The sequence below is a fragment of the Anomalospiza imberbis genome, chromosome Z, assembly GCF_031753505.1.
Source record: "Anomalospiza imberbis isolate Cuckoo-Finch-1a 21T00152 chromosome Z, ASM3175350v1, whole genome shotgun sequence".
Lineage (NCBI taxonomy): Eukaryota > Metazoa > Chordata > Aves > Passeriformes > Viduidae > Anomalospiza > Anomalospiza imberbis.
The window spans coordinates 29389023-29410382 of NC_089721.1; the positions used below are offsets into that span (position 1 = coordinate 29389023).

At 37.2% G+C, this 21360-nt stretch overlaps 1 protein-coding gene and 2 long non-coding RNA genes across 4 annotated transcripts in view; 1 reads left to right on the forward strand and 2 right to left on the reverse strand.

Moving 5' to 3' along the window:
- PIP5K1B (phosphatidylinositol-4-phosphate 5-kinase type 1 beta) overlaps positions 1-18307 on the forward strand; it is a 61880-nt gene extending 43573 nt beyond the window's left edge. For both annotated transcript variants that reach the window (XM_068176129.1, XM_068176130.1), the window contains 2 exons: positions 6385-6502; positions 17565-18307. In XM_068176129.1, the coding sequence (XP_068032230.1) occupies positions 6385-6502; positions 17565-17567 (121 nt within the window). In that variant the 3' untranslated portion in view covers positions 17568-18307. The remainder of the gene's footprint in view (positions 1-6384; positions 6503-17564) is intronic.
- Positions 13638-15416, reverse strand: LOC137464492 (uncharacterized). Its single transcript, XR_010994255.1, has 2 exons — positions 15293-15416; positions 13638-14624 (listed from the first exon to the last, which is right to left on the reverse strand). It is a non-coding gene; the product is annotated as an uncharacterized lncRNA (long non-coding RNA).
- On the reverse strand, positions 18271-21321 carry LOC137464689 (uncharacterized). Its single transcript, XR_010994359.1, has 2 exons — positions 21183-21321; positions 18271-18432 (listed from the first exon to the last, which is right to left on the reverse strand). It is a non-coding gene; the product is annotated as an uncharacterized lncRNA (long non-coding RNA).
- Positions 21322-21360: the final 39 nt, after the last annotated feature.

Sequence of the window (21360 nt, forward strand, 5' to 3'; positions counted from 1 at the left end):
CTTTATTGTGTATTGAGCTATTTCTTTGCCCATTTGCATCAAGAAGGGTAGCCACTCAAGCATCTTGAATATTGTTTGGAAAAATCTGGAGTCCTGATTTACTCAATGTATAAATTTGACAAATGCACTAATGTGCCAAGATGAAATTCTTTCCTGTAAACTGCATGTTGTCCAAAATGTCAAGTTATTTTAACAGCAATCTTGAAGCAGTAGGTTTTTACCTCCTGTTAAAGTTTTGACAACTGTATTTACATTAAAAGTAAAATGACTTGCAGCATTATGTGATGATAGTGATATTTACAGCTTCCTCTTCGATTACATTGAAATAAATTTCACTGATGTGGCATCTTCCACATGTCTGATGATTTGCTATAAAAATTTGAATGAAGAATGTTTTGGGGTGTAATGAAGATGAAGTTTTTTATTGCAGAACCAAAATGTTTCTGCACAGTCTTTACGAAATAAAACTACTGATGGATAAGCATTAGTAGAAATAGAGCTCGTTCACTTCAACTTGTGTCATGTTATCTGTAGGACTTCAATATTCATGATCTTTTACAAAGTATTTTCTTTGATAGAAATAAAGTTATAGAGTACTGGAGGGCTTTGTTTCCTTTAAGCATTTCAAATAAAACTACAGAACTGCTTTTTATCAGCATTAGTTAGGAAAAGAGAATGGTGGAGTTGTCTGAATAAAGAGTTCAGATTTAAAGCATTTCAAATATTCTTTACTCTCTAAAAAATTAACTGTAAAGAAAACCTATGAGTAATTATATTATATTGTTCTGTAAACATACTCCAAAATAATTCTAAAATAAAGTTTTTTGCAGGTCTACACTATGATTGTACATCTAGACTTGTTTACTTTCCCGAGGTGATGCAGTCAATGAAATAACCTCTAATGCAGGACATGTTGCCAGCTATGTGATTAGCAGGCATATCGTAAAAAATCAGATTGTTAGTGTCTGCAGTCTAGGTATGGACTTCATCATTAAAAGAGGGCACATTCTCTACCACAGCAGACCTGGTACTGGCATTCACAGATGTGTGGTTCTCTCCACATCTTCTGCCAAAACATCTACACCGTAGCCAAGAGATCTGCCATAGGGGCTTACCAACTAACTATCTTTGCTGGTTGGTACAGGTGTGCCATCTTCAGCTAGGGCCTGGAGGCACTTTTTAATTCTCATTAAGTAGTGGTGTGTGTCACAATCTCAGTATGTACAATTCATGACGATTAGCTTCCCTGTCATAGCTAGGAGTTAAGAAGGCTGCAAATCATGTTCAGTATTGAACTAATTTCCGTAAGATTCTAAGCACCTGCTGTTTTGTACCCACTTCTTTTGGCATCAGTTCAGGGAGGTCATTCCTTCTTCTCAGCACTAAAAAATATATACATCTGAAGTTTTACTTATGTTTTTATGGTTTATTGCAGGAACTTCAGTCCTCTCATAAAAAAAAAAGCTATCAGGGAAATAAACTCACCAAAAAAACCCATGCTACATGATGCACTGAATTGTAGACTCAGATCTGAGTTTTTTCTTGCCAGAGTTGTTCTTTTGAATATTAGAAAATTTTGTGATGCAGGACTCATCATTTTACCATTTGTCTCTGATAACAGCAAGCTTGGAGCAGTCTTTGAAACAAAGCCTGAATTAAAGATTTTGTTTACAAATATCAGCCTGCTTTCAATCTTTAAATATGTTATTAACTATGACATTCTGCTTTGTTATTTAATAGAATTACAGTTTGGCATCTTCTTCATCAGGCTTTTTCATTGTTCTTCAAAGTAACATAGCACAAAGTAGAGAGTACATGAATTTGCTTATAACCTGTCAGAAATTTCTGGTTTAAGGTAATAAAGGAGGAGTGCTTAGTAATAATGTGATATTTGTACAGCTCCTTGACTCCTACTAATGAGCAGTATGTACCCATACCACCTAGGAAACAGATTATATTATTTTCCTCATTAAAAAGAGAGTAATAATGTTTTTGGATACCTTGAAGCACACACCATATTTTCTGTTTGGGTTGGGTTTTTTCTTCAGAATTACCCTCTGTTTCTGTTATCCAATGTAATACTTCCCCAAGGAGAGGCAAATGGCTTATAGCATAAGAAAGGTGATCAGTACTTTCTCTCCTTGAGACTGCTCAGCATCTGTGGGTAGAAAGGGAGAAACTGCTGCTGCTGAGGTTAAACAGACATGCTCCTCCATTGCTGAGGCGGAGCCAGTTCCTGAGGCTGTGCCTTATGAGGACGGCTTTTGTAAAGCTGACTTGGTACAGGTTACAGCTAGCATAACTAATTGGTGTATAGTGCAGAGAAGCGTTTAGAGACTTGTGATTAAAGTGAAAAACAGAGACCGAGCAGCAATCATAAACATACAGATTATTATGGGTATGTTTCCAGGCTGCAAGATGATTATTTTCACCAAGTGATTCCTCAGCTGTTGAAAAAGTAGGAAAGCCAAGGTGCTATCCAGACAGTGTGAAGAGGAATTAGTACAAATGAAAGAGTAGTGGAGAGGAGGAAATGACTGTATTTTTCAGCACAAAAAAGACTGGACCTAAAAACAGAAAGAAAAAAAAAAAAAAGACAATCTTGACATATGTTATTCAGTAAATGTAGGCCTTCTTGTACGTCAGAAGACAGCTGGTTTCTTTTCCATGAAGCTGTTTCTCAGTCAAGTGGTTTTGTCATAAGCAATCTCAAGTATTCCTTTAGTAAAAGAACAGAATTGACAATTTATTTCTTCTATTAACATTTTAAAATATTTTTGATATATTCTATTTTTAAAATATTTTCTATATCACCTCAAGTAGGCCTATATTTGGTGCAGAGATATTTTAGTACCTAAAGGGTCTGTTTTCCACTAGAAAATGTATTTATTAGTCCAATACCACTTTTTTGAAAGGGTTTGTTTTATCTTAGGAAATTTAATACTTGCATTATATATTAGTGATTACTTTTATAGCAGAAGTGATAACAGATTTTTTTCCCCTTCCAGGAGAAGTTTTCCTATTTAGTACTGATGAATTAAATTAAAGGTGACAAATCTGAATGCCCTAAGCATTATGACTCTTGTCTCACTTGACATGGCTTCTAGAATTGGAAAGAGCTGAAGAAGGTCAATGGTGTTTCTGGAAATGTTTGAAACTTGCTTTAAAATATTTTAAAATGTTTCAAACTGTAGATGGTTTACAATTCATGTTTTAAATAACCCAAAAATATAGAAATTCTTTTTTCAATATATTTTTTCAGCAGGTCTCATGGGACTCTTCAGTCCCAAACCCAAACAAAATCCCATGATGCATAAAGGGATGCTTCGTCTCCCTCTTTAGAGCAATGCCAAGATATTGTGAGCTGTATAAGGAAGACTGCTGAATTCTTCTGATACACCTGAGCCTAAGGAAAAGAAATCTATATGAAATCTAATTCTTCTTTCTCTTTCTGCATTCTATGCCTCATTTCTGGAAGATGAATATGTAGTCTGGACTTCTACCTTCTCCTTCTTTCTTCTTATCATCTGTATATTTTTCATTTTTTTGTCTTACCTTTCTGTTGTTGTTTCTTGGTGGAGACCACTTGGAATTTTGGAAGGCTTTGAGGGATTGTGGGTTTGTTCTCTTACACAGTCAGGCTTCCTGAAGCATCCAGACTTTGAGATGCTGTTCTGCTATTTTTTTTTTCCAGTTTTCCAGTGCCAGGGATTTATAGGTATTGGTTTTTCTGTTGTAAGGAATATTAAAGCACCCATTTTGCCAGTTGGTGTTCTACATAAACAAACTTCTGTGTGTTAAATTTCAGTGTTCAGTCTGTCCGCACACTACTGTTAGCTTCCGAAGCTTAGACAACTTTGTCTGAGTCTGATTCAAAGTGGACTAAATTCACACATGCTTCATGATAATAAGCAATAGGGTGGAATAAAAAGGCTTGAATGCTCAAACTCTATGAACAGATGCACTGAGACACTGGGGGTATCCCCATGGGAAAGAAAATTTGACTATGATTGAAACAACATGTAATTGTAGCTTAAAGTAAAACAAAGCTTTCCCAGTTCTCTAATGATGGAATTATTTTTGCTTCTTTTTTTCTTTCTTAATTAAGAACCAAGATCAAATAGAATGTTTTAGCCAGAAGAGGGCAACAGCATAGTTGAGCATGCTCCTTGTGGCTGGTCATCACTGAATGAGAGAAAGTAAAAGCATTTGGGGTTTTTTGGGGTTTTTTTGTTTTGTTTTGTTTTGCTTGGCTTTTCTTCTTCAGTCTAAGAATTAAGGATGAGAACTCAGTGCACTGTAGAAACTGTATTAAAACTCAGTTCCTCTGAATTGCTCTTTCTGAAACACTGTGTGTGGAGATTTCACTTGTTCTCTCCTATGTCACCCCTAATATGTCTTTGCCTTATCAGTCTCATTAAAATCAGTCTGCTTTAAAACTGGCAATAAATGCAGCTATGATGATGCTATTGAAGAAATTTGAACTTCAGCTACCAACTGCTGACAGCATGTGTATTGCTGTTAAGAGATTAATTACAAGATTTTTGTTTTTACTCTTTTACACTGGTCAGTAGAATTCAAGTTACACATATGAGAGCAATACTAAGTCAGTGGGACCTGGTTCATCCTAGTACAAGAGAAATAGTCTTGCTTTTGAAAAAATATCAAGTGCATTATATGATAAAAGGAACACTGTAATGTGTTGAATGTAAAGCTCTGTTCCATGTGGAAACCCAGGGCAAGAGGAATATTTCTCTGTCTGCCCTGAGGGGTTCTGACTCCCAGGGAAGCACTGACTTTGACCTTCATTCATGGAGAAGGCCTCCAAAGCCTCAAAAATAAGCTAAAGACCACAAAAGTGTGAAATAGATTATAGAGAGTAGTGTAGTATATCACTTGGGTGAGAAATTTAGGGTTTAGGGTTTTTAGTATGTTGTAGGTGGGAACAAAATGGAGAGTATAGGGTGTTGTCTCATGTTCCTTTTTCTTCCTTCTTCTTAATGGTTTTAGGTGGTATCTTGTAATTGGGTAGAAAAATCTGCATTGCGGGTGTTTAGGGCTCAGTTATTGGGTTAGAAGGGAAAATAATATAGGTGTCACTTCTTAATTGGGCAACTTAGTTTTTTATTAGGCTTAAAAGGCCTTGTAACACGAGATTGTTAGACATTTTTCTGCTGTTTTCCTGCATACAATCTGGTGCAGACAGTGTGCTGAAGTTTTGATAAGATAACAATAAAATAAGAAGCTAAAGACCGAAAAAGTCCTGTGCATCTCCTTATGAGAAACTGCTCCAGGAGGGTTCCCCCTGTCAGGGGAGGTGCCGGGGGAGGCCCAACATGGGGCCAATAAAGCCAGAGTTCCAGTATGACATTAATTCATTATTTTGTTGAAGATTTGAATCTCAACTTTACATGCTACTTTCTGCATGTTAGTTTTGCCCTTTCTGAAGTTCTATCCCATCTGAAATATACTTAAAGTAGTACAAAGGGAGGGGGAAATTAGTAATATCTGGACTGATGGCTGTAACCATGTTTCCATACCAAGTTATAATTCAGAAATTTTGCTTTTTACCTTGTCTATAAATAGTTAAGAACTTCTAAAATATGTCCCTGCACAACTGACTAGTTGAATTTTCAATGCAGCCTGGATCCTAATTTCTGGCAGCTAGTAAGATATGTGATAAGGGACATCTGATTCCATTAAAACACCTTTTGAGAGTTTCAGCTTTGTTAACCAACTGTGTTACAAAATGAGATTTCTGTGGAGGTGCATTTGCAGTTTCACATTATTTCTGTAAGGCAGAGAACAAAAAATCAATCAATTAATAAAGTAATAGAGTGCACCTGCTCTGTAAACACCACTTTCTTGCATAGGTATACTAATTACAATACATTCTTGTTCTCCCGCTTTTCCTTCTGAACTTATGGCTGCTAGTGAACTGTGTCTGCATGGAAAAGTCCAATGTTACTAATGTTACCATGTGCCTAATTGCTTACTCTTTCTTTTCCCTATTTTGAATTACAAAATGCTGCCAAAATTTACACATGTGTAATGTGGAAGTAATGCATTTTGAGATTAATGAAATTATGTGACACTTACTGTGACATAAATTCATTCATTAAATAAATATTGATGTTCAGGAATAGCATTACTTTCTGATAAAATTTTAGTAAATGCAAAAATAAATTGTAAAATTACTTAAATATGAGCTTCCATTTATCTAGCCATTGCCAACATATCTATATTTGCTTATTTACATTCCTTTTTTCCAAGTATTTTGAATATTTTAATGTTTTCTAGAGAAACTTACTTTTAAATTTTCAGTTATGACTGAGCTTTGTAACTTGGGCTTTTGGTTGACTGTACTTTCCCTTCTCTTTGCAGTAAAGGGTTACCTTCAAGTTCAACATTCACTTTGGGAGACAGTGCCATCTATTTGACTTCAGAACAGAGCACACTGGAAATGGAAAATGATAATGCTTCAGTTTTGGATGTCTACTTAGTAAGTTGTCAAACTGTTTCTAATGGGCTGTTTTGCCTGTAATTGCTTTAATTCAGGCTCAGTAAGTGACCAAAATACCTGCTCAACTTCAAGATCCAGAGGTTTATTGAGGTATTTTTTGTATGAAACATGGATAAGTTTGCATAGGTATGATTTGCCAAAGCAAGTCCCTGAAGAATTTACATGCCTACTAACTATTGCATTAATAATGAAATATGCCAAAACACCTTTCAGTTTTTCTCTGATGGTAGGAGGTCTTTTCTGTTGTTTTCTATTGGAGGGAAAAAAAACAAAACCCAAAACAACAACAACAAAATCTTTCTTCTTCATGTAGAATACTTCAAAAATAGAAATTAAAATTTCTCAGGTTGGAAAGTTCTGTATTTATGTCACTGATTTTGAAGCCAGTAGAGCTCAGTGTGAAATACATTAATGGCCCACTCTTCTGATTTGAAGGGTTGTCCAATTGTGACAGCTGATTAAAAATGTATCTTTTCTTTGCTGTTTCAGTTCCTAGTAAGCAATTTATCTGACTGCTGAAAGATAAGGTCAAGTCTATATTTTGTCTTCATATCACCTGTATTTCAAATGTTCTCTTGGTACCCACAGCTCATATTCCACAAACATAAAGGCAGTAGGCACCCAATTCAAGTTCCAGTTTAGTGAAGTTTTTTGCATCTAATTTTTTTGGCTGTTCTGAAATTGTCAGTATAAATGCAGGGGGCAGGTATGTTAAGCTTGGCCTTTCTCCCAAAGGCTTATTTTCATAAATCATAAACAATTCTGACATTATTCTAGTAATATTTCCCCTTGACTCTCACGGCAAAAATTGTACCAGAGATGAAGAAAAAAAAGAGGGAAGTTTGTTCATGTTTCTAATAAATGTTTTACAGATATATGGTTGTTTCTTTTCTAGATAAAATTTATTGCATTCTTTATTTTTCTTATCTCTAGAGTTACCTGATCTTTGTCTTAAGAAATCCATACTATCTTAGAATCATAAAACAGCTCAGGTTGATGGTGGGGTAGTCTGTTATTTTACAGTTGGTTCTTCTGTAGTATGTTTTGATATTCCTTGTTCTAAGTTTGTAGTGGTTCCGTCTCTGTACCCCATTTGGCTTCCCTAATGGTTCAGTCCTGAGTTGTTTACCTCAGTTTTCCCTGCCAAAATGTATGTCAATCCACCTGTATACCTCCCTTGTTCCCTTGTCTTACCCCTGTCTGTCAAAGATAGCAGACTCTTTTGGTTCTGCAGTGTTCCCTGTCTTCCATCCCTTCCTCAGTGCAGAACTGGGTTGTGGTGCTTGCTTCCTCCCCATGTTGGCTTCTGTTGGGGAGCCCTTACCCTGCACCCCTCCCCTAATACCCTCCTACTGGTCAAAGGTTGTGTCCTCCCCGTGTTCCCCCCATCCCTATAAAAGCAGCCCCTTCAGGTTCAGATTTGTCACTTGCTCTGCCCCACTTTGAGATTAAATCTTTGGGGACTCAGACAAGTGTCCCTCCCTTATTTCTCTGCCTCAGTTTCCTCGTGCCCTGTGCCTCTTGCTATGCTACCCACACCACAGCAATCACCGCCACCCGCAACAGTCTCAGCGGAGACTCGGGGGCGGCCGCTCGCGTGTTTGCCCTCTGGCCACAAGCGGGACAGGGAGCCGGCGAACCTCCATCCTGTGCCTGCTGAGAGCCAGACGCAAATGGGGCCTAAAGAGATCATTCAGTCTAATGTGTTGTGGAAAAGGGAGCCTAGATATTATCTAACACCCTTTTGCACCACAGTTTAAAATCCTCCAGCAATGGGAACTCTGCCATATCCCTGCAGAAGTTGTTTCAGTAATTATCTCTCCAGAAAAAAAATTTTCTTGTGTTCAGATGAAACATGTTTATGTCTGATCTTATATCATGATGAAATATGTTTGTCACATTCTCTCTTTCTGTAGGCTATGTCACTGATGTTTTTTTCCTTCTTTGGCAGCAACGCTTGAGTGTGTATAGTACTCAGTTAATAGCTACTAATTTAATAGTCCAGCACACTTAGGGGAGTTGTTATCTGTCCTGCCTCCATTGATACAAAACAGTAGCAATTACCAGTGGCCAATTAGATGTAGAATACTTGGCTCCTCCCCCTGGGCAGAGCATCTCGCAGTGGGATAATGTAATTTTATGAGTCATGCAGTAAGGCTTGATGGCCCATTAGCAGAAGATATTCATCCCCTCCCCCCCTTGCCCTCTTGCTAGGGGGTTATCAGGGATGAGTCATGGAGGAGATAAGGAACACTGCCCCACCTGGTTTTAACAGGTGATAGAATACATACTTTTGGTTACATCTTGCATCAGCAGTTAAGCAGAAGCCCAGGGAAGACACAGGCCAATTTCTAGACCAGGGAAAAAAGTTACAGATAATGCTGGCAAGACAGAGGTTCTCAGTACCTTCTTTCCTCCTTGTTCAGTGGAGTGGCCAGAGCCAGACCATAGCTTCCGGGATCAGGTAGCTACAACAACACACATGTTGACCCACCAGTAGAGGCTTGCAAATGCTCAACCCACATAAATGCAAGGCCCAGGAGGGAATATACCCCAGAGTGTCAGCAGAAGTGGCTGATATTGTTGCAGGGCCACTGTCCTATTATTTTTGAAAATTCAGAGAATAGGGGCATCCATGATGACTGGAAGAGGGCAGATCTCATACCTGTCTATAAGAATGGCCCAAAAGAGGACCTAGAATCCTTACTGCAGTCCCTGGGAAAGTGGCAGAACAAGCCTCTTAGGAACTATTACAAGCTAAATGAAGCAAGTGACTGGGAAAATCCAGCACAGATTTATCAAAGACAAATCATGCCAGGCTAACCAGATCACTTTTCTAAAACAAATTACCATATTCAGTCAATGTGGAGAAAGCAGTCGATGTTGCTTGCCTGCACTTCAGTAAAGCATTTGACATGTGTCATGTGTCCCACAGCTAGACAAATGTCAAATATAGAGTGGATGGGGGTGATCTGTGAGATGGGCAGCAGTCATCTCACAGGTGATCAACGTGTTCTACTGAGGCTGGCAGCCTGTCCCAAGTGGGGCCCCCCAGGGATCAGTACTGGGCTCCACATTGTAACATCTCCATGAGTGATCCTGGGACCAAAAGCACCCTCACCACCTTTGCTGTGTCACTAAACTGATGTCAATTGAGGGGGACACGTCAGCAGGGAGAACCACCTTGCAGAGATATGAACAGGCTGGAAGACCAGGCCACAAGAACCGTGTAAAGTTCAACCAAGGAAAGTGCAGAGTCCTGCACCTGGGAGCACAAAACCAAAGAGCCTGGCCAGGCTAGGACCCATGAGCTGTGGAACAGCCTTGCCAAGAGGAGCCCGGGGGTATCAGCAGACAACACACAGACACCAGGTCAGCAGTGCACTGCTGCAGCTACTGAGGCAAAGTGGATCCTGAGCTGCATCCATGGGGCACTGCTAACAGAGAGAGATGTGGCCGTCCCACTTCACCAGCACTTGTCACACTGCACATGGAGTACTGTGTCCAGTTCAGGCCCCCACAGTTCCAAAAACAGATGTGGACGCACTGAAGACAGGTCAAAGGAATGTCATAAAGGTGGTCAAGGATGGGGAGAACTTGACATTTGAAGAAAGACTGTAAAAGTTAGGTCTTTTCAGTCCACAAAATTTTCAGGAAGGACCTCAACACAGTTTTCCAAAACTTAAAGGATGACTACAGATAGTATTGAGACCGTCCTTTTCTCCAGGGGCAGTGAATACAAGTTGTAGTGAGGGAGGTTTCCTCTCTATATAAGAAATAACTGTTTTTACAAGGAAGATGATTTACAATGAGCGTGATTTTATAATGATGAATGATTCACTGGAACAACTTCCCTAGGGATATGCGGTAAAGTCCCCATCACAGGAGGTTTTCAAGATGCAGCTGGACAGTGATGCTCGATAATCTCATCCAGGCTGCCTTTCCTGCTAAAGGTTGAATTAGATAGCCTCTTATGGTCCCTTTAGCCTGGGCTGATCTGTGGTTCTTTGGCCCCCTTTAAACAGTGAAACAATTTCTTCTTGATAGCTTTTGAATTTAGTTTATAAAGCAACAGTCTTCTTTAACAATAATACTGCTTAGCACTGTGAAGTATTTCTTTTTAGGTTTGAAGTCTGTAGGCTGGATGGTGGAATGCTCTGGAAATCTAGTGACAGGCACAGGTAACACCTTTTGTAAAGCTGTCTGTATGAGTATCAGGTGTGATCATCATCTCTTTAGTTAGTTTTCAGCTCGTAGAACATTCATTACTATTATGTCTCGTAGACTGCAGTAAGTAGATGTGTATTCCACTGATGAATATCAACAGAAAAATAATTAAAATCCAACTTTGGATGTCATACAAGTACCCAGTGTTTATTCCCCTGAGCAAAGGTCTGAAAGAATAAATAGGTCTTAAATGGAGAGAATCACAGATGCTTTTTGGAACTAGCAGCACACTTTCTCTGCACCTTGAAGAAAAACAAATTCAAAATTCGATAATCAAGGTAATGGCACACACCTGAACTCCCTAGGTATGCTGTCTTCAAGGAAACTGGATACCATAGCTAAGCACATGTTACTTCTTAAGCAAACTCATCTTGAGAAGTTACTTACCCCTGCCTTCTGTCTCGTGTCCCACACCCTGTATTGATGCCTACTTAACTGTTTTGAGATTGTTGTGGAAGTGAATTTTAATTTATTCACATATACCCTGTATGCATGAGGTGATTGTGGAAGAAACAGAAATACTATGCTGTCCGTCTACTAATCTGTTACTTCCTGATGCCCCATAATATCCTTCAGTGGACCTGGAAACAACAATTAGCCTGTGGCTGGGAAAACCTGATGTTACTAAAGTATAAGTGTTGACCAGAAGGCAATTTTGCATTTATAGGAGTATGATTAAATGCATGTTAGAAGGAAAAGATGCATGCTTTTGAGAACGCTAGGAACAGGCTAGTAATTTCTAATGTACATCTCAAAAATAAAGCAAATCAATGAAAGGTTACAAGATATACTTTAAAAAGAGCAAAATGCAAGGAGAAAAACATAGTTTTAAATGGCATTCTCAGATTTTCCTTTAACCCTGTGATTTATAATCTTTGTGTTTCCACCACAAGGCAAGCTGCTGTAGTCTTATCCACAATATGTTTTAGCGAAAAATACCTTAACTTGCTTAATTTTGGGCAGCATTAATCCTTTGATGTCTTTGCCTCCTGTTTTGAAATGCTAAAATGCTAAATCTTTTGGACAAATTTTAGTCCACTAGTAAATTAAGAACTATGAATTTTTGTTCCCATGTATAGAAAAAAATCATTGTAAAATGATATTGTGTTAATCTACTATGAAGAGCAGCTTTAAAATGGCATTGTCTGAACAGTTTTGTGTGGAAATTCCAATAGTCAAGTAAGGTAAGGTGGAATAGGAAAAAAAAGTTGTAAAAAAAAAATAATTACTCTTACAGGTAATAGTTTTGGATTTGAGGTGTTAAATTAAGTGAACTCCAAGCAAATTCACGCTGTGCTGCTGATGTCAAAACTGAGAAGGCACCTGGTAACAGCAGGTTACAAGAATTCTTGTTCCAGGACACAAGTAGAGAGATATCTTGGGTTCACAACTGAATGCTGGTCTGGGCCCTTAATTCTGAAAAAACACTTAAGTTCAAAATAGCATTATGTTCACCTGCTACTCTAAGAAGCACGGTTAGGTACAGTCTCAAGTCAAGTTTACTTTTAAGTTACATTGGTTTATTTTCTCATAAACCTTTTAACCCAGGTAATAGCTTAAGAAATGTAGCTTTTATGACTAGAATATGACTAAGCATCATCTGCAATGAGCAGTAGGTATAAGACAATCTAAATTATTTCCAATTATTATAGTAACATAGTTATGATACTCATTAATTAATACAAATAATTTAATTATCAATTAAATAGAAGGAATAAATAATAAATAATAATAATAAATAGAAGGCGATATAGAAAAAAACTTCTAAATTTGAAATGCTTCTCTGCATAACTTCAAACATTAAAGGCTTCTTGCTTTTATGAATATGTAATACAATGATAGATCAGACAGTTGGAAACAAATTATTCTGTCTGAGATAAACAGATTTCTTGGATATAAGCCAGTAACAGAGAAGGTAACACACTTCAATTTAGCACTTTGATGTAGAAATCCACTAAACAGGGTGTCCTTCTTTCTCTGTAAATACATTTGATCGCTTTTTAAAATTCCCTTGAAGCCCTACATATTGGTTTCAGTTCAGGCATTGTCAGCAAATGCTGTTGTCACTGTCTCAGTGTTCTGTGGAATTTGATTAGTAAAAGAAGTCCAATCTTGCCTTAATTCCTTAAGAAATGCAACCAATCCTGAAGACCTTAGTCCAGCATCACTATGGAGTGCCTTAAAAGTGATAATTCCACTTAAAAAGTAAGGAATAAAAGTCACCTTAATCCTTCTGTTTTGCAGTGAAGTATCAAATTTTTTTGTTTTCTCCAGCTAAAAAAGCAACATATGCTATTATAAACTATCCTACTGTGTTTTCTTTGCCTTCCTATGAAATTATTTATAAAGATAGCTGATATACTGTACTACAATATCAGTAAAATTACTAAGTAGTAAGGCTTAGGTAGTACTAAGTAAGAAGAAAGGCTTAGGTATTTAATTTATTTACTTCAAATAGGCTTGATTTCCCTTATACTTCCAACTGAAAAAGGACATGCATGTAAATAGCAGTGAAAAACTTTTAAATTTGTTCCATTTTGGTGTTGTATATGTTAAGTCATCTGGTGGTAAATACAGGATTTTAATAAATAAATATGTGTCCAGTCTATAGGATCTTATGTCCTGCCTATAGGATTTCATTAATGAATTATTTTTTGCTTACAGAATACTTTTGCATGTTTAACTACAATGCAAAATTCTTGGGTAGTATAGAAGTTTTCACATGAAAATACAGCATTGCCTCCTGTTGTTAAAGGAAAGGCTCATAAAATTTATATTTAAACATGACTGCTACTGAAGACTTATGGATTGATAAGTGCTAAAATAATAGAATAACAGTAGTGATGAGCAAGCAAGCCCAATGTATTTAGAGCTTGGTTAGTGTAGCTATGCTTTGTGTCAGAAGAATTGCATAGATTATACTATTACATTTAAAATTAGTTATGGTGTGGTTTATTTCCAAATGCCAATTTTATTATAGGCTTTTGAAGTCTTAAAATAATATTGAAGACTAATTATGTATTTCAAAGCTGCTGTATATGCATAGGTAAGCAGATTAACAATCATTGGTCTATAAAATGCTTGTTTAGAAGCTGTCAAAACTTTCTAAGTCTTCTTACTCTTCAGTACTCCTTTTCTTCTGCACTCTGTCCAATAATTTCAATTAAATTTTAATCATGGTGTAGTTATCTTCAGGGTACTATTGTAGAATAATAAAAAAGTGCAGCTGAAATGAAAGCAGTTCCCAGGCAGAATACATGTAAAAACAAGCTAGAAGTTATGCAGTCACACTGCACAGCATACCTCACATTTTGATACGTTGCTCTTTTTATGGAAATTTCAGTTTCTTTGCCTCACCATTTCCTCTGAAGATACTGGTGGGAAAACTCGATAGACTGAACCTGAATACTGGGAGTATGAGAAAGGAATTAAGACCTCCTCATTTACAGGCATCCTTTCTTTCCCCTGAGAGCTTAATAATCCTTAAAATGTTAAGTGTGCATGGTAGAGCCAAATAAGCACTCTCCTCAAAACAGAACTTGTTTAAGACTGAAAGGGGCAAACCAACTTGTTTTATGCAGCACAGTTAACTGCTCCTTTCCTCTATTGTTATCTGTGTTTTCCCTGTATCCATCTATGCATCATCCCAAAAAGGAGAGGAAAAAATGAGGCCTAGGTGTCCCATAAAACTGAAACCTGGTTGGAGGTGAAAAACAAACGAGCAGTCAAATGTAGTTTGACAGAGGTGTTCTTGCAGAAGAAACATTATGTAAGAAGGAACATTTCAGTCACCCTTGCATGAAAATCAGATGCCGGAATTAGGTGCTTGATTAGATTAAAAAGATACCAATTCAGATCACAAGCTATATATTGCCTGAGTGTTGGAACCCAGAATGTCCCTCAGACACTCTTGGATGTTCCGGGCCCAGGTCAGAAGCATTTGAGACCCTGGAATGCAGCCACAGACCCCTGTGGCTTTGAACCTGATCCATGGAACAATTTACCAACCTTGCAGGAAGAACAAGAAATCACAGAAGTTTAGATATTATAGTAGAAGTAGTCACAAAGTGAAAGGAAGAATTTTTGAGTGCTGTACAGGGGGGTTTTAGGCCTTGTACAGAGGGGTCTGAGTTTTGTACATGGGGGTCAGAAGTTCTAAGATGGGGGGACTTGGGTGTGCCCTGTCCTCCTTCTTTCTCCTTCCTAACCTCCATGTTCTTGCTGATGTTGGCACTCACAGATTGGTTTAGAGTAGAAAGTCACTGTTCAATATAGGTGATGGGCATTGGGGAAAAACTATAAACATCTAATACGCAATGTATGATATAAAAGAAGGCACCAGCCCCCTGGGAGGTCAGTGTGCCTTTGCCTGACTGCTGAACAGACCACAGCAGCTCAGGGAGAAATCTTTTAGATAACATACAATAAACTACCCTGAGACCAGATGACTGAAGACTACTGAGTCTTTCTTTGGAGACACGGGTTGGAGGAGAGGCTTTTCCACCTTTGCAGCTCACCCCAACCAGGGGTGAGTTCCTACACCTGAGGAAGCTAAGTGCTAAAATACCAGCACGTATTATCCCAGAACTACATGTTTTCATGCCTGGGGCTTTTAAAACGTCATAAGGGGAAATCAGTCAGCTCAAAAACATATCCATGGAAAGAGTACTGGAGCACAAAAATTCTCCAAGACAAAAAGCCTCAAGTAGGTTCAAACATTGTAAATCCAGTATATACACAGTGTGAGACATCTCAGGCAGCAATTATAGGAATGATTCCCGTAATGTCATTTGTGCATTGTTTATCATTTTGGACCAAATTGCTACAGCCAAACTCAGTTTTTATTTTAAAAAAAGTTTCCTTTATCTGTAATCAATGAAACCCCAATAGTTGTATAGTGGATACAGTGTTGCCTAGAGGATCATGTCCTGTGCCTTGAAATAGATGGATTTCTTTCCAAAATAATACAGTACTGGACTGTATCTGACATAAATATGAACATCTGAAAATCCCATCTTATTAAAAGGGCATTAGTACCATAAATAGTATTTCTGTGATTGACTCATTCAGTTGGAAGTTGCTACAAGTTATTGTCAGGTCTCTCTTCTCTAACTCTGTTATGCAACTTTTATTGGAATTTTTCACTGAAATGCTTTGGAAGGGTCAGAGGAAAGGGAACAAGAACAAGAATAAGTTAGTCATGATTCCATTGTGTAATTAGTGGAATACCATAAAACTAGCATCAGCAATACCAATAGCCACCTTAGTGAAAAGCAGTAATAAGTCCAGAGAGTCAGAAGCTGTGCTGAGTGATTGCTATATTTGTCAGAAATGAATCTGCAGTCATTCATATCTGAGCTTTCAGACAGAAACAAGATGATGCCAATGAAAATTTTGATTAATTTGTCTTGCTTCATATAACATAATTTTCTTTATTGGTACTAGCATTTTTCAAATTTTTTCCCAAACTGATTCTAAAAAAAAAAAAAAAGTCCTTGTTAGCTTTACATCGCATTGATTTTAGAATACCACTTTCTTTAATTTTACTCATTTGTCCAACAATTTCACTTCACTTATGAAATTGTTATGCACTGTCTAAGTACTTTACTGCCTTAGCACATTCAGGTGCTAATATGGCAGTCAGCTCTACTTGCCAGACCACAGTTCCTGAGAGAGTGAGCAAACAGCACCTGAGAAATTGGCACTGTGCTCACTGGCATCAGTGATTATGAACACCCTAACACTGGTGCAAAATACAGTAGGAAATTCAAAGTTTTCATAGAACAATATTGAAATATCATTCCTCAAGGTTCAAGGGCTAGTGCTAGAAGTCATAACAAAAATACTGATTTAAATCTACTGGTTACCTTTCTCTGAGATAAGCTTAAGAAATGCCTTCAGAGATTTTTTGTTCATAATCAAGATCAGACTGTTGTCAAACTATTTAAAGGTTAGTTAAGTGCTTGTATCAAAAAGCATAATGTAAAGGTGACCTTAAAAGTCTGTTTAATAAATGGGACCTTAAACCTCTGTAGTGTTTTTTAATGAGGTTTTAGAGTAAGGCCATTACAGATCATTTTGTTTTGATTTTGTGTCTTACTCATTTTGGATATATCAGCTGAGATGCATTCAGTTTACTGAAATATATTCTTCAGCTGTCACTTTATCCTTAGTTTGAGTTGTCATAATAAAATGTTCAGTAAACAAGAGTTTCTTTTCATCTCTAACTCCACAGGGATGCCAAGATGTGATCAACTATTTCTATGACATGAGAGTAGTTTAGAAAACTGTAATCCATTAAGATTGCAAACTTTTTTTTTTTTTTTTAACTCAAGTGATTGCTACATTGACTGAATATTAATTGTGCCTGAAAATTTTTTGATAGGTATGGTTTTTCATCTGGGGAAAGACCATCATGAGGAAGCTAAGAGCATTGATAATTATGACATATGAGACTGCCACTTTTAAGTAGTAAATACCACAGTTCTGCAAGATAAAAATAAGCTGTTGTGAATTGCTGAGTGGTCTCAGATTGTTCTGTCTTCTCTGATATCCAGAGTGTTCAGCATTTTGCAGTAGCAAGTAGTTCTAGGTTCACGTAATACAAGTATACTGCAACACCTGCAAAACCCGTACAGGTTAGCTGTTGTAGAAGAAAAGAGACCCAGTGCTTTTGATCAGGGCTCAAGGTCGTAAGAGAATCACTGCCAAATTGTACTGTGGCCTGTTTAGGGGAAGAAAGATGCTACTTGTGTATAATTCTGTAAGAAAACAAGTAAACACAACTCTTAACTTGTCATTTCTGTATTTCCAGTAACAAAGAATACATGAAGAGTAAAACTAAGAGAAGTGACCACGGTTAATGAAGTGCACCTTCTGCACTCCTCGTTTAAGAAGGAGGATTTCCTGAGCCTAATAGACAAAGGGTAATAATCAACAGAACTAATTCTAAGAAGTGCCAGGATCTTTGAACCATAGAAAGGATTGATGAACTTGACAAAAATGACATGAAACATTCTGCACTCTGCTGTCATCTACCGTTGCTTGCTCAACTGTGAAGAACTGTGTATTCAGGCTGCTTTTTTTTTCAATATTGTCAATCACATTTTTTGGACTCTGAAGTGATATTTTCTTATCAGCTCTCTAGTGGTTTCATTTGCATGCATTCTGTAACTATGCACAAGCAAAATATATTACCTACTTTACCTATTTAAAAATAAAGACAGTGGTGCATATAATAAATTTCATTTTTCTGACTCCCTCCATTCTAATCACTTAGGCCCACATCAATAGAAACTGGAACTGATGTATGAGGGTTAGCGCAAATCTCTGCACATACCATATGAAAATGAGCCTCTAAAGATACTTTCACTGTTGGTAAAAAGGAGATTAAAATGTTATTTATAACAAGGCCTTATGTTGTGTACATATATTGTGCTTGAAATATTTTTGATTTTACTTTATTTCTTGTAAAAGAGAAATTCTATAATTTATTTAGAAAATACTACTGTAAACTATAGTTTTCTTGATGAATAAAAGATTTTATTCTGAAGACTATCACTGCTGGCACCCTGCTATTGATCTATACTGGACTTGGTTGTTCTTGTATTTCTCAACCTTTGTGGGACAGTCTTAAGAGGCCTCTTGAGATATGACAAACATGGCATCTGCCTTTACCAGCTCTATAATGAAAAGGGAAATCTTGACATTAGAGCAGGAAAGCCAAAGGAACATACTCAACAGGCACTGCTTTATAAAGCCATTTCAGGTTTTTCAGTATGGGCTATCATTTTAGGATAACTACAGAAACTGTTTTGGTTCCCTAATTTCCCAAGTAACAGGGAGATAATCCCAAATGCCAGTGATCATCAGTCCAAGATTTCATACTTCAATGCAGTGGTGTATTTAAAAATTTGCACAGATGTCATTTAGAAAGCTACTTATGTTGTGTACATATATTGTATACAACAATTTTAAGTTATTGGTAATGTCTTCCAGGAGTAAGCGTAGTAAACCTGCTAAATTGACAAAACCTGAACTTGGCATTTAAAGTCCTATAATTATTCTTTGTACCTGTGTAGAATTTTTCTTGTAAGGATTTGGTGTGGTGATTTTTTTTGTTTTGGCTTGGTGGGGGATGGTGGTGGTATTTTTTTTTATTTTACTTTGATGTAATCCTATAATCGTGACGAGTAAGAAGAATAATTCCTTAATTATGCACAGTATAGAGATATTTAAAGAGGTTTTTTGCTTTCTAAGTATGCAGAGTCTAAGGCTTCCTTTGCTCAGAGCCTGTATCTCGTGATTATCACTTTTCTAGGCTTTAAATTTAGATTGCTTAATCTCAGCAAGATAATTATTCTGCAGAATTCCTCTGAGAAAAGCAAAACCAATCTGCATGTCCTATAAGTAAAACGTTTCGTACATCTCTGTCAAGTGTCTGCTCTTTTATGCACAGTGTACAGAATATTTAGAATGTCTCTGTGCAAAGCAGATACTTGTCATTACTCTCATTTGGGGAAAAACATTTAAGCACCCAATTAACCTTCATAAACAACACACACAACAATTTTTCCCTGATTACCTAGTAACTATAGTATCTGAATCATTTGTTCTTAGGAAGAACAAAGGATTCACAACTTAATTGCAACAATTCTGTCAAAAAACAGAATGTCTATACCAAACGATTCAGAGACTGAGACATCTTTTTTGTACAATCCCTCTGTCATGGGCAATTTAATTTCATATAACTCAATGGTATTTTCCGAAACCCTTCCATTAGCCAGTGATACAAGAGCAATCAGTACCACACTCCCCCTATTCTTCATAGAAGCCATTTGCTGAAACATTTGACATTTGCTTAAAGTAAAAAATCTATCAGCTCTTTCCAGACTGAATGTATGGGGCATGACCCGGCACTGCTTCTATATCTGGAACTCCTTCACAGGTATTTTACACCAGCATAAAAAGGTACTGATACCAGTATTGTGATATGAACAATATTAATTGTTGTTCCTATTGTTCCTAAGGGACAGGAATCAAGATGAAAAACATTAAGAAACCATTGTTAAAATTGCTAATCCCTAATTTGAGCCCTTTAGAAGTTGTGTGACTGATCCTTGTAAAATTCACTAACTTGAACTTTACATTTGAATTAACTGTTGTTAAATTTATAAAAGATTTGATATATGAAATTGTTAGTACTAGAGAAAATATTTAATCCACACGAATTCATTGCTTTGTCATTAACTAAGAAACAAGATAAACATTTCCTATTGAGAGTTGTATATGACTTGGATGACTAGAGAAAAATCACTGTGGAACTAATTGGATAATATAAAAAATACCTGAGGTTCTTTTTGTAGGAGAGGCAAGCTATATAAATAAGCACCATCTTTAACTAGATTAAATACCACATAAAAGAACAGGTACTCTTCCTTTCTTCTGGCTCTTTTCCCCCTTCCCTACCAAGGAATGAAAAATCAGTAGTTTGCTTCACCAATGATTTCTGTGGTCTGATACAAGTTATTCTGCAAACCTTATCTCAGTCTGTAAACTGTTATTCCTGTAGAAACCTAAGTAGCTTCTCCCAGCAGGGCTAAGAATGGGTTGCTCTTCAAGAAACTAAAGAGTATCTTTAACCTGCTTGATGTATTAAAACCTCCCCCACAAAATACAAGAACACAAACTGAGAAGACACTGGTAACAAAGAAACATACAGGAGTCTGTTGAAAACAGAAAAGAACCTGGCTGAGTTAGATAAAACGTTGATAGAAACAGCTTTTAGGTAAAACAGACTTCATAATTTCAGTTTAAATTTGCACAAGCGGCTTGTTTGAGCTTTTCCCCCTTGTGTAGAGTAAAATAATTTTGGCTTCTAGAAAAATATTATAAAATTACAGATCTAGGTGAGAAACTTCAGAACTTCTTCTCTAATGCAGTGGAAGATCACAGAATCAATAGAACAGTTTGGATTGGAAGGGACCTTTCAAGGTCACCTAGTCTAACCCCTCTGCCATGAGCAAGGGACATCCTCAACTAGATCAGGTTGCTCAGAGCAAAAAGCTGCTTACTTTAATTGAGAGGTTTTGAAATATAAAAATGCATCACATAGTAACCAGTGGTAAGCTTCTGAAGCTTTTGGTCCTATCCTGTGGAAGGCTCTGAAGTGAAAGTTGTCTGTATTCCCACAGAAACTGCGTGGATTTTTAAAAAAAATATATTTTTATAGGAATTGTTACCTCTCATCTGCTTGGCAAACCTAGTTTCTTTCAGTTAAAGTAACAATACGACATGTCTGGTTGAGACTCTACATCTTCACATACTGCTGATAGTATGGTACCACCAGCACTTATGGAACTTAGTGGAAAATGCGAGGTGTGATAAATTATGTGCTTTATTTTCCCTTTACTGGCTCAGGGAAACATTTTACCTGCAAGACGTAGACCAGAATACTTCCTGTCACAGAAAACAGTCCTCGAACGGGTCCCTGAGTGAATGCTTAGTGGGTAGTGTGGCTTCTAATTGCTATTTTTCCCGGGCTGCAGCTCCTTGTAAATCTCCTCAGCGAGACCGCTCTGGCTGAGCAGAGGCCCGCAGAGGCCGGCAGA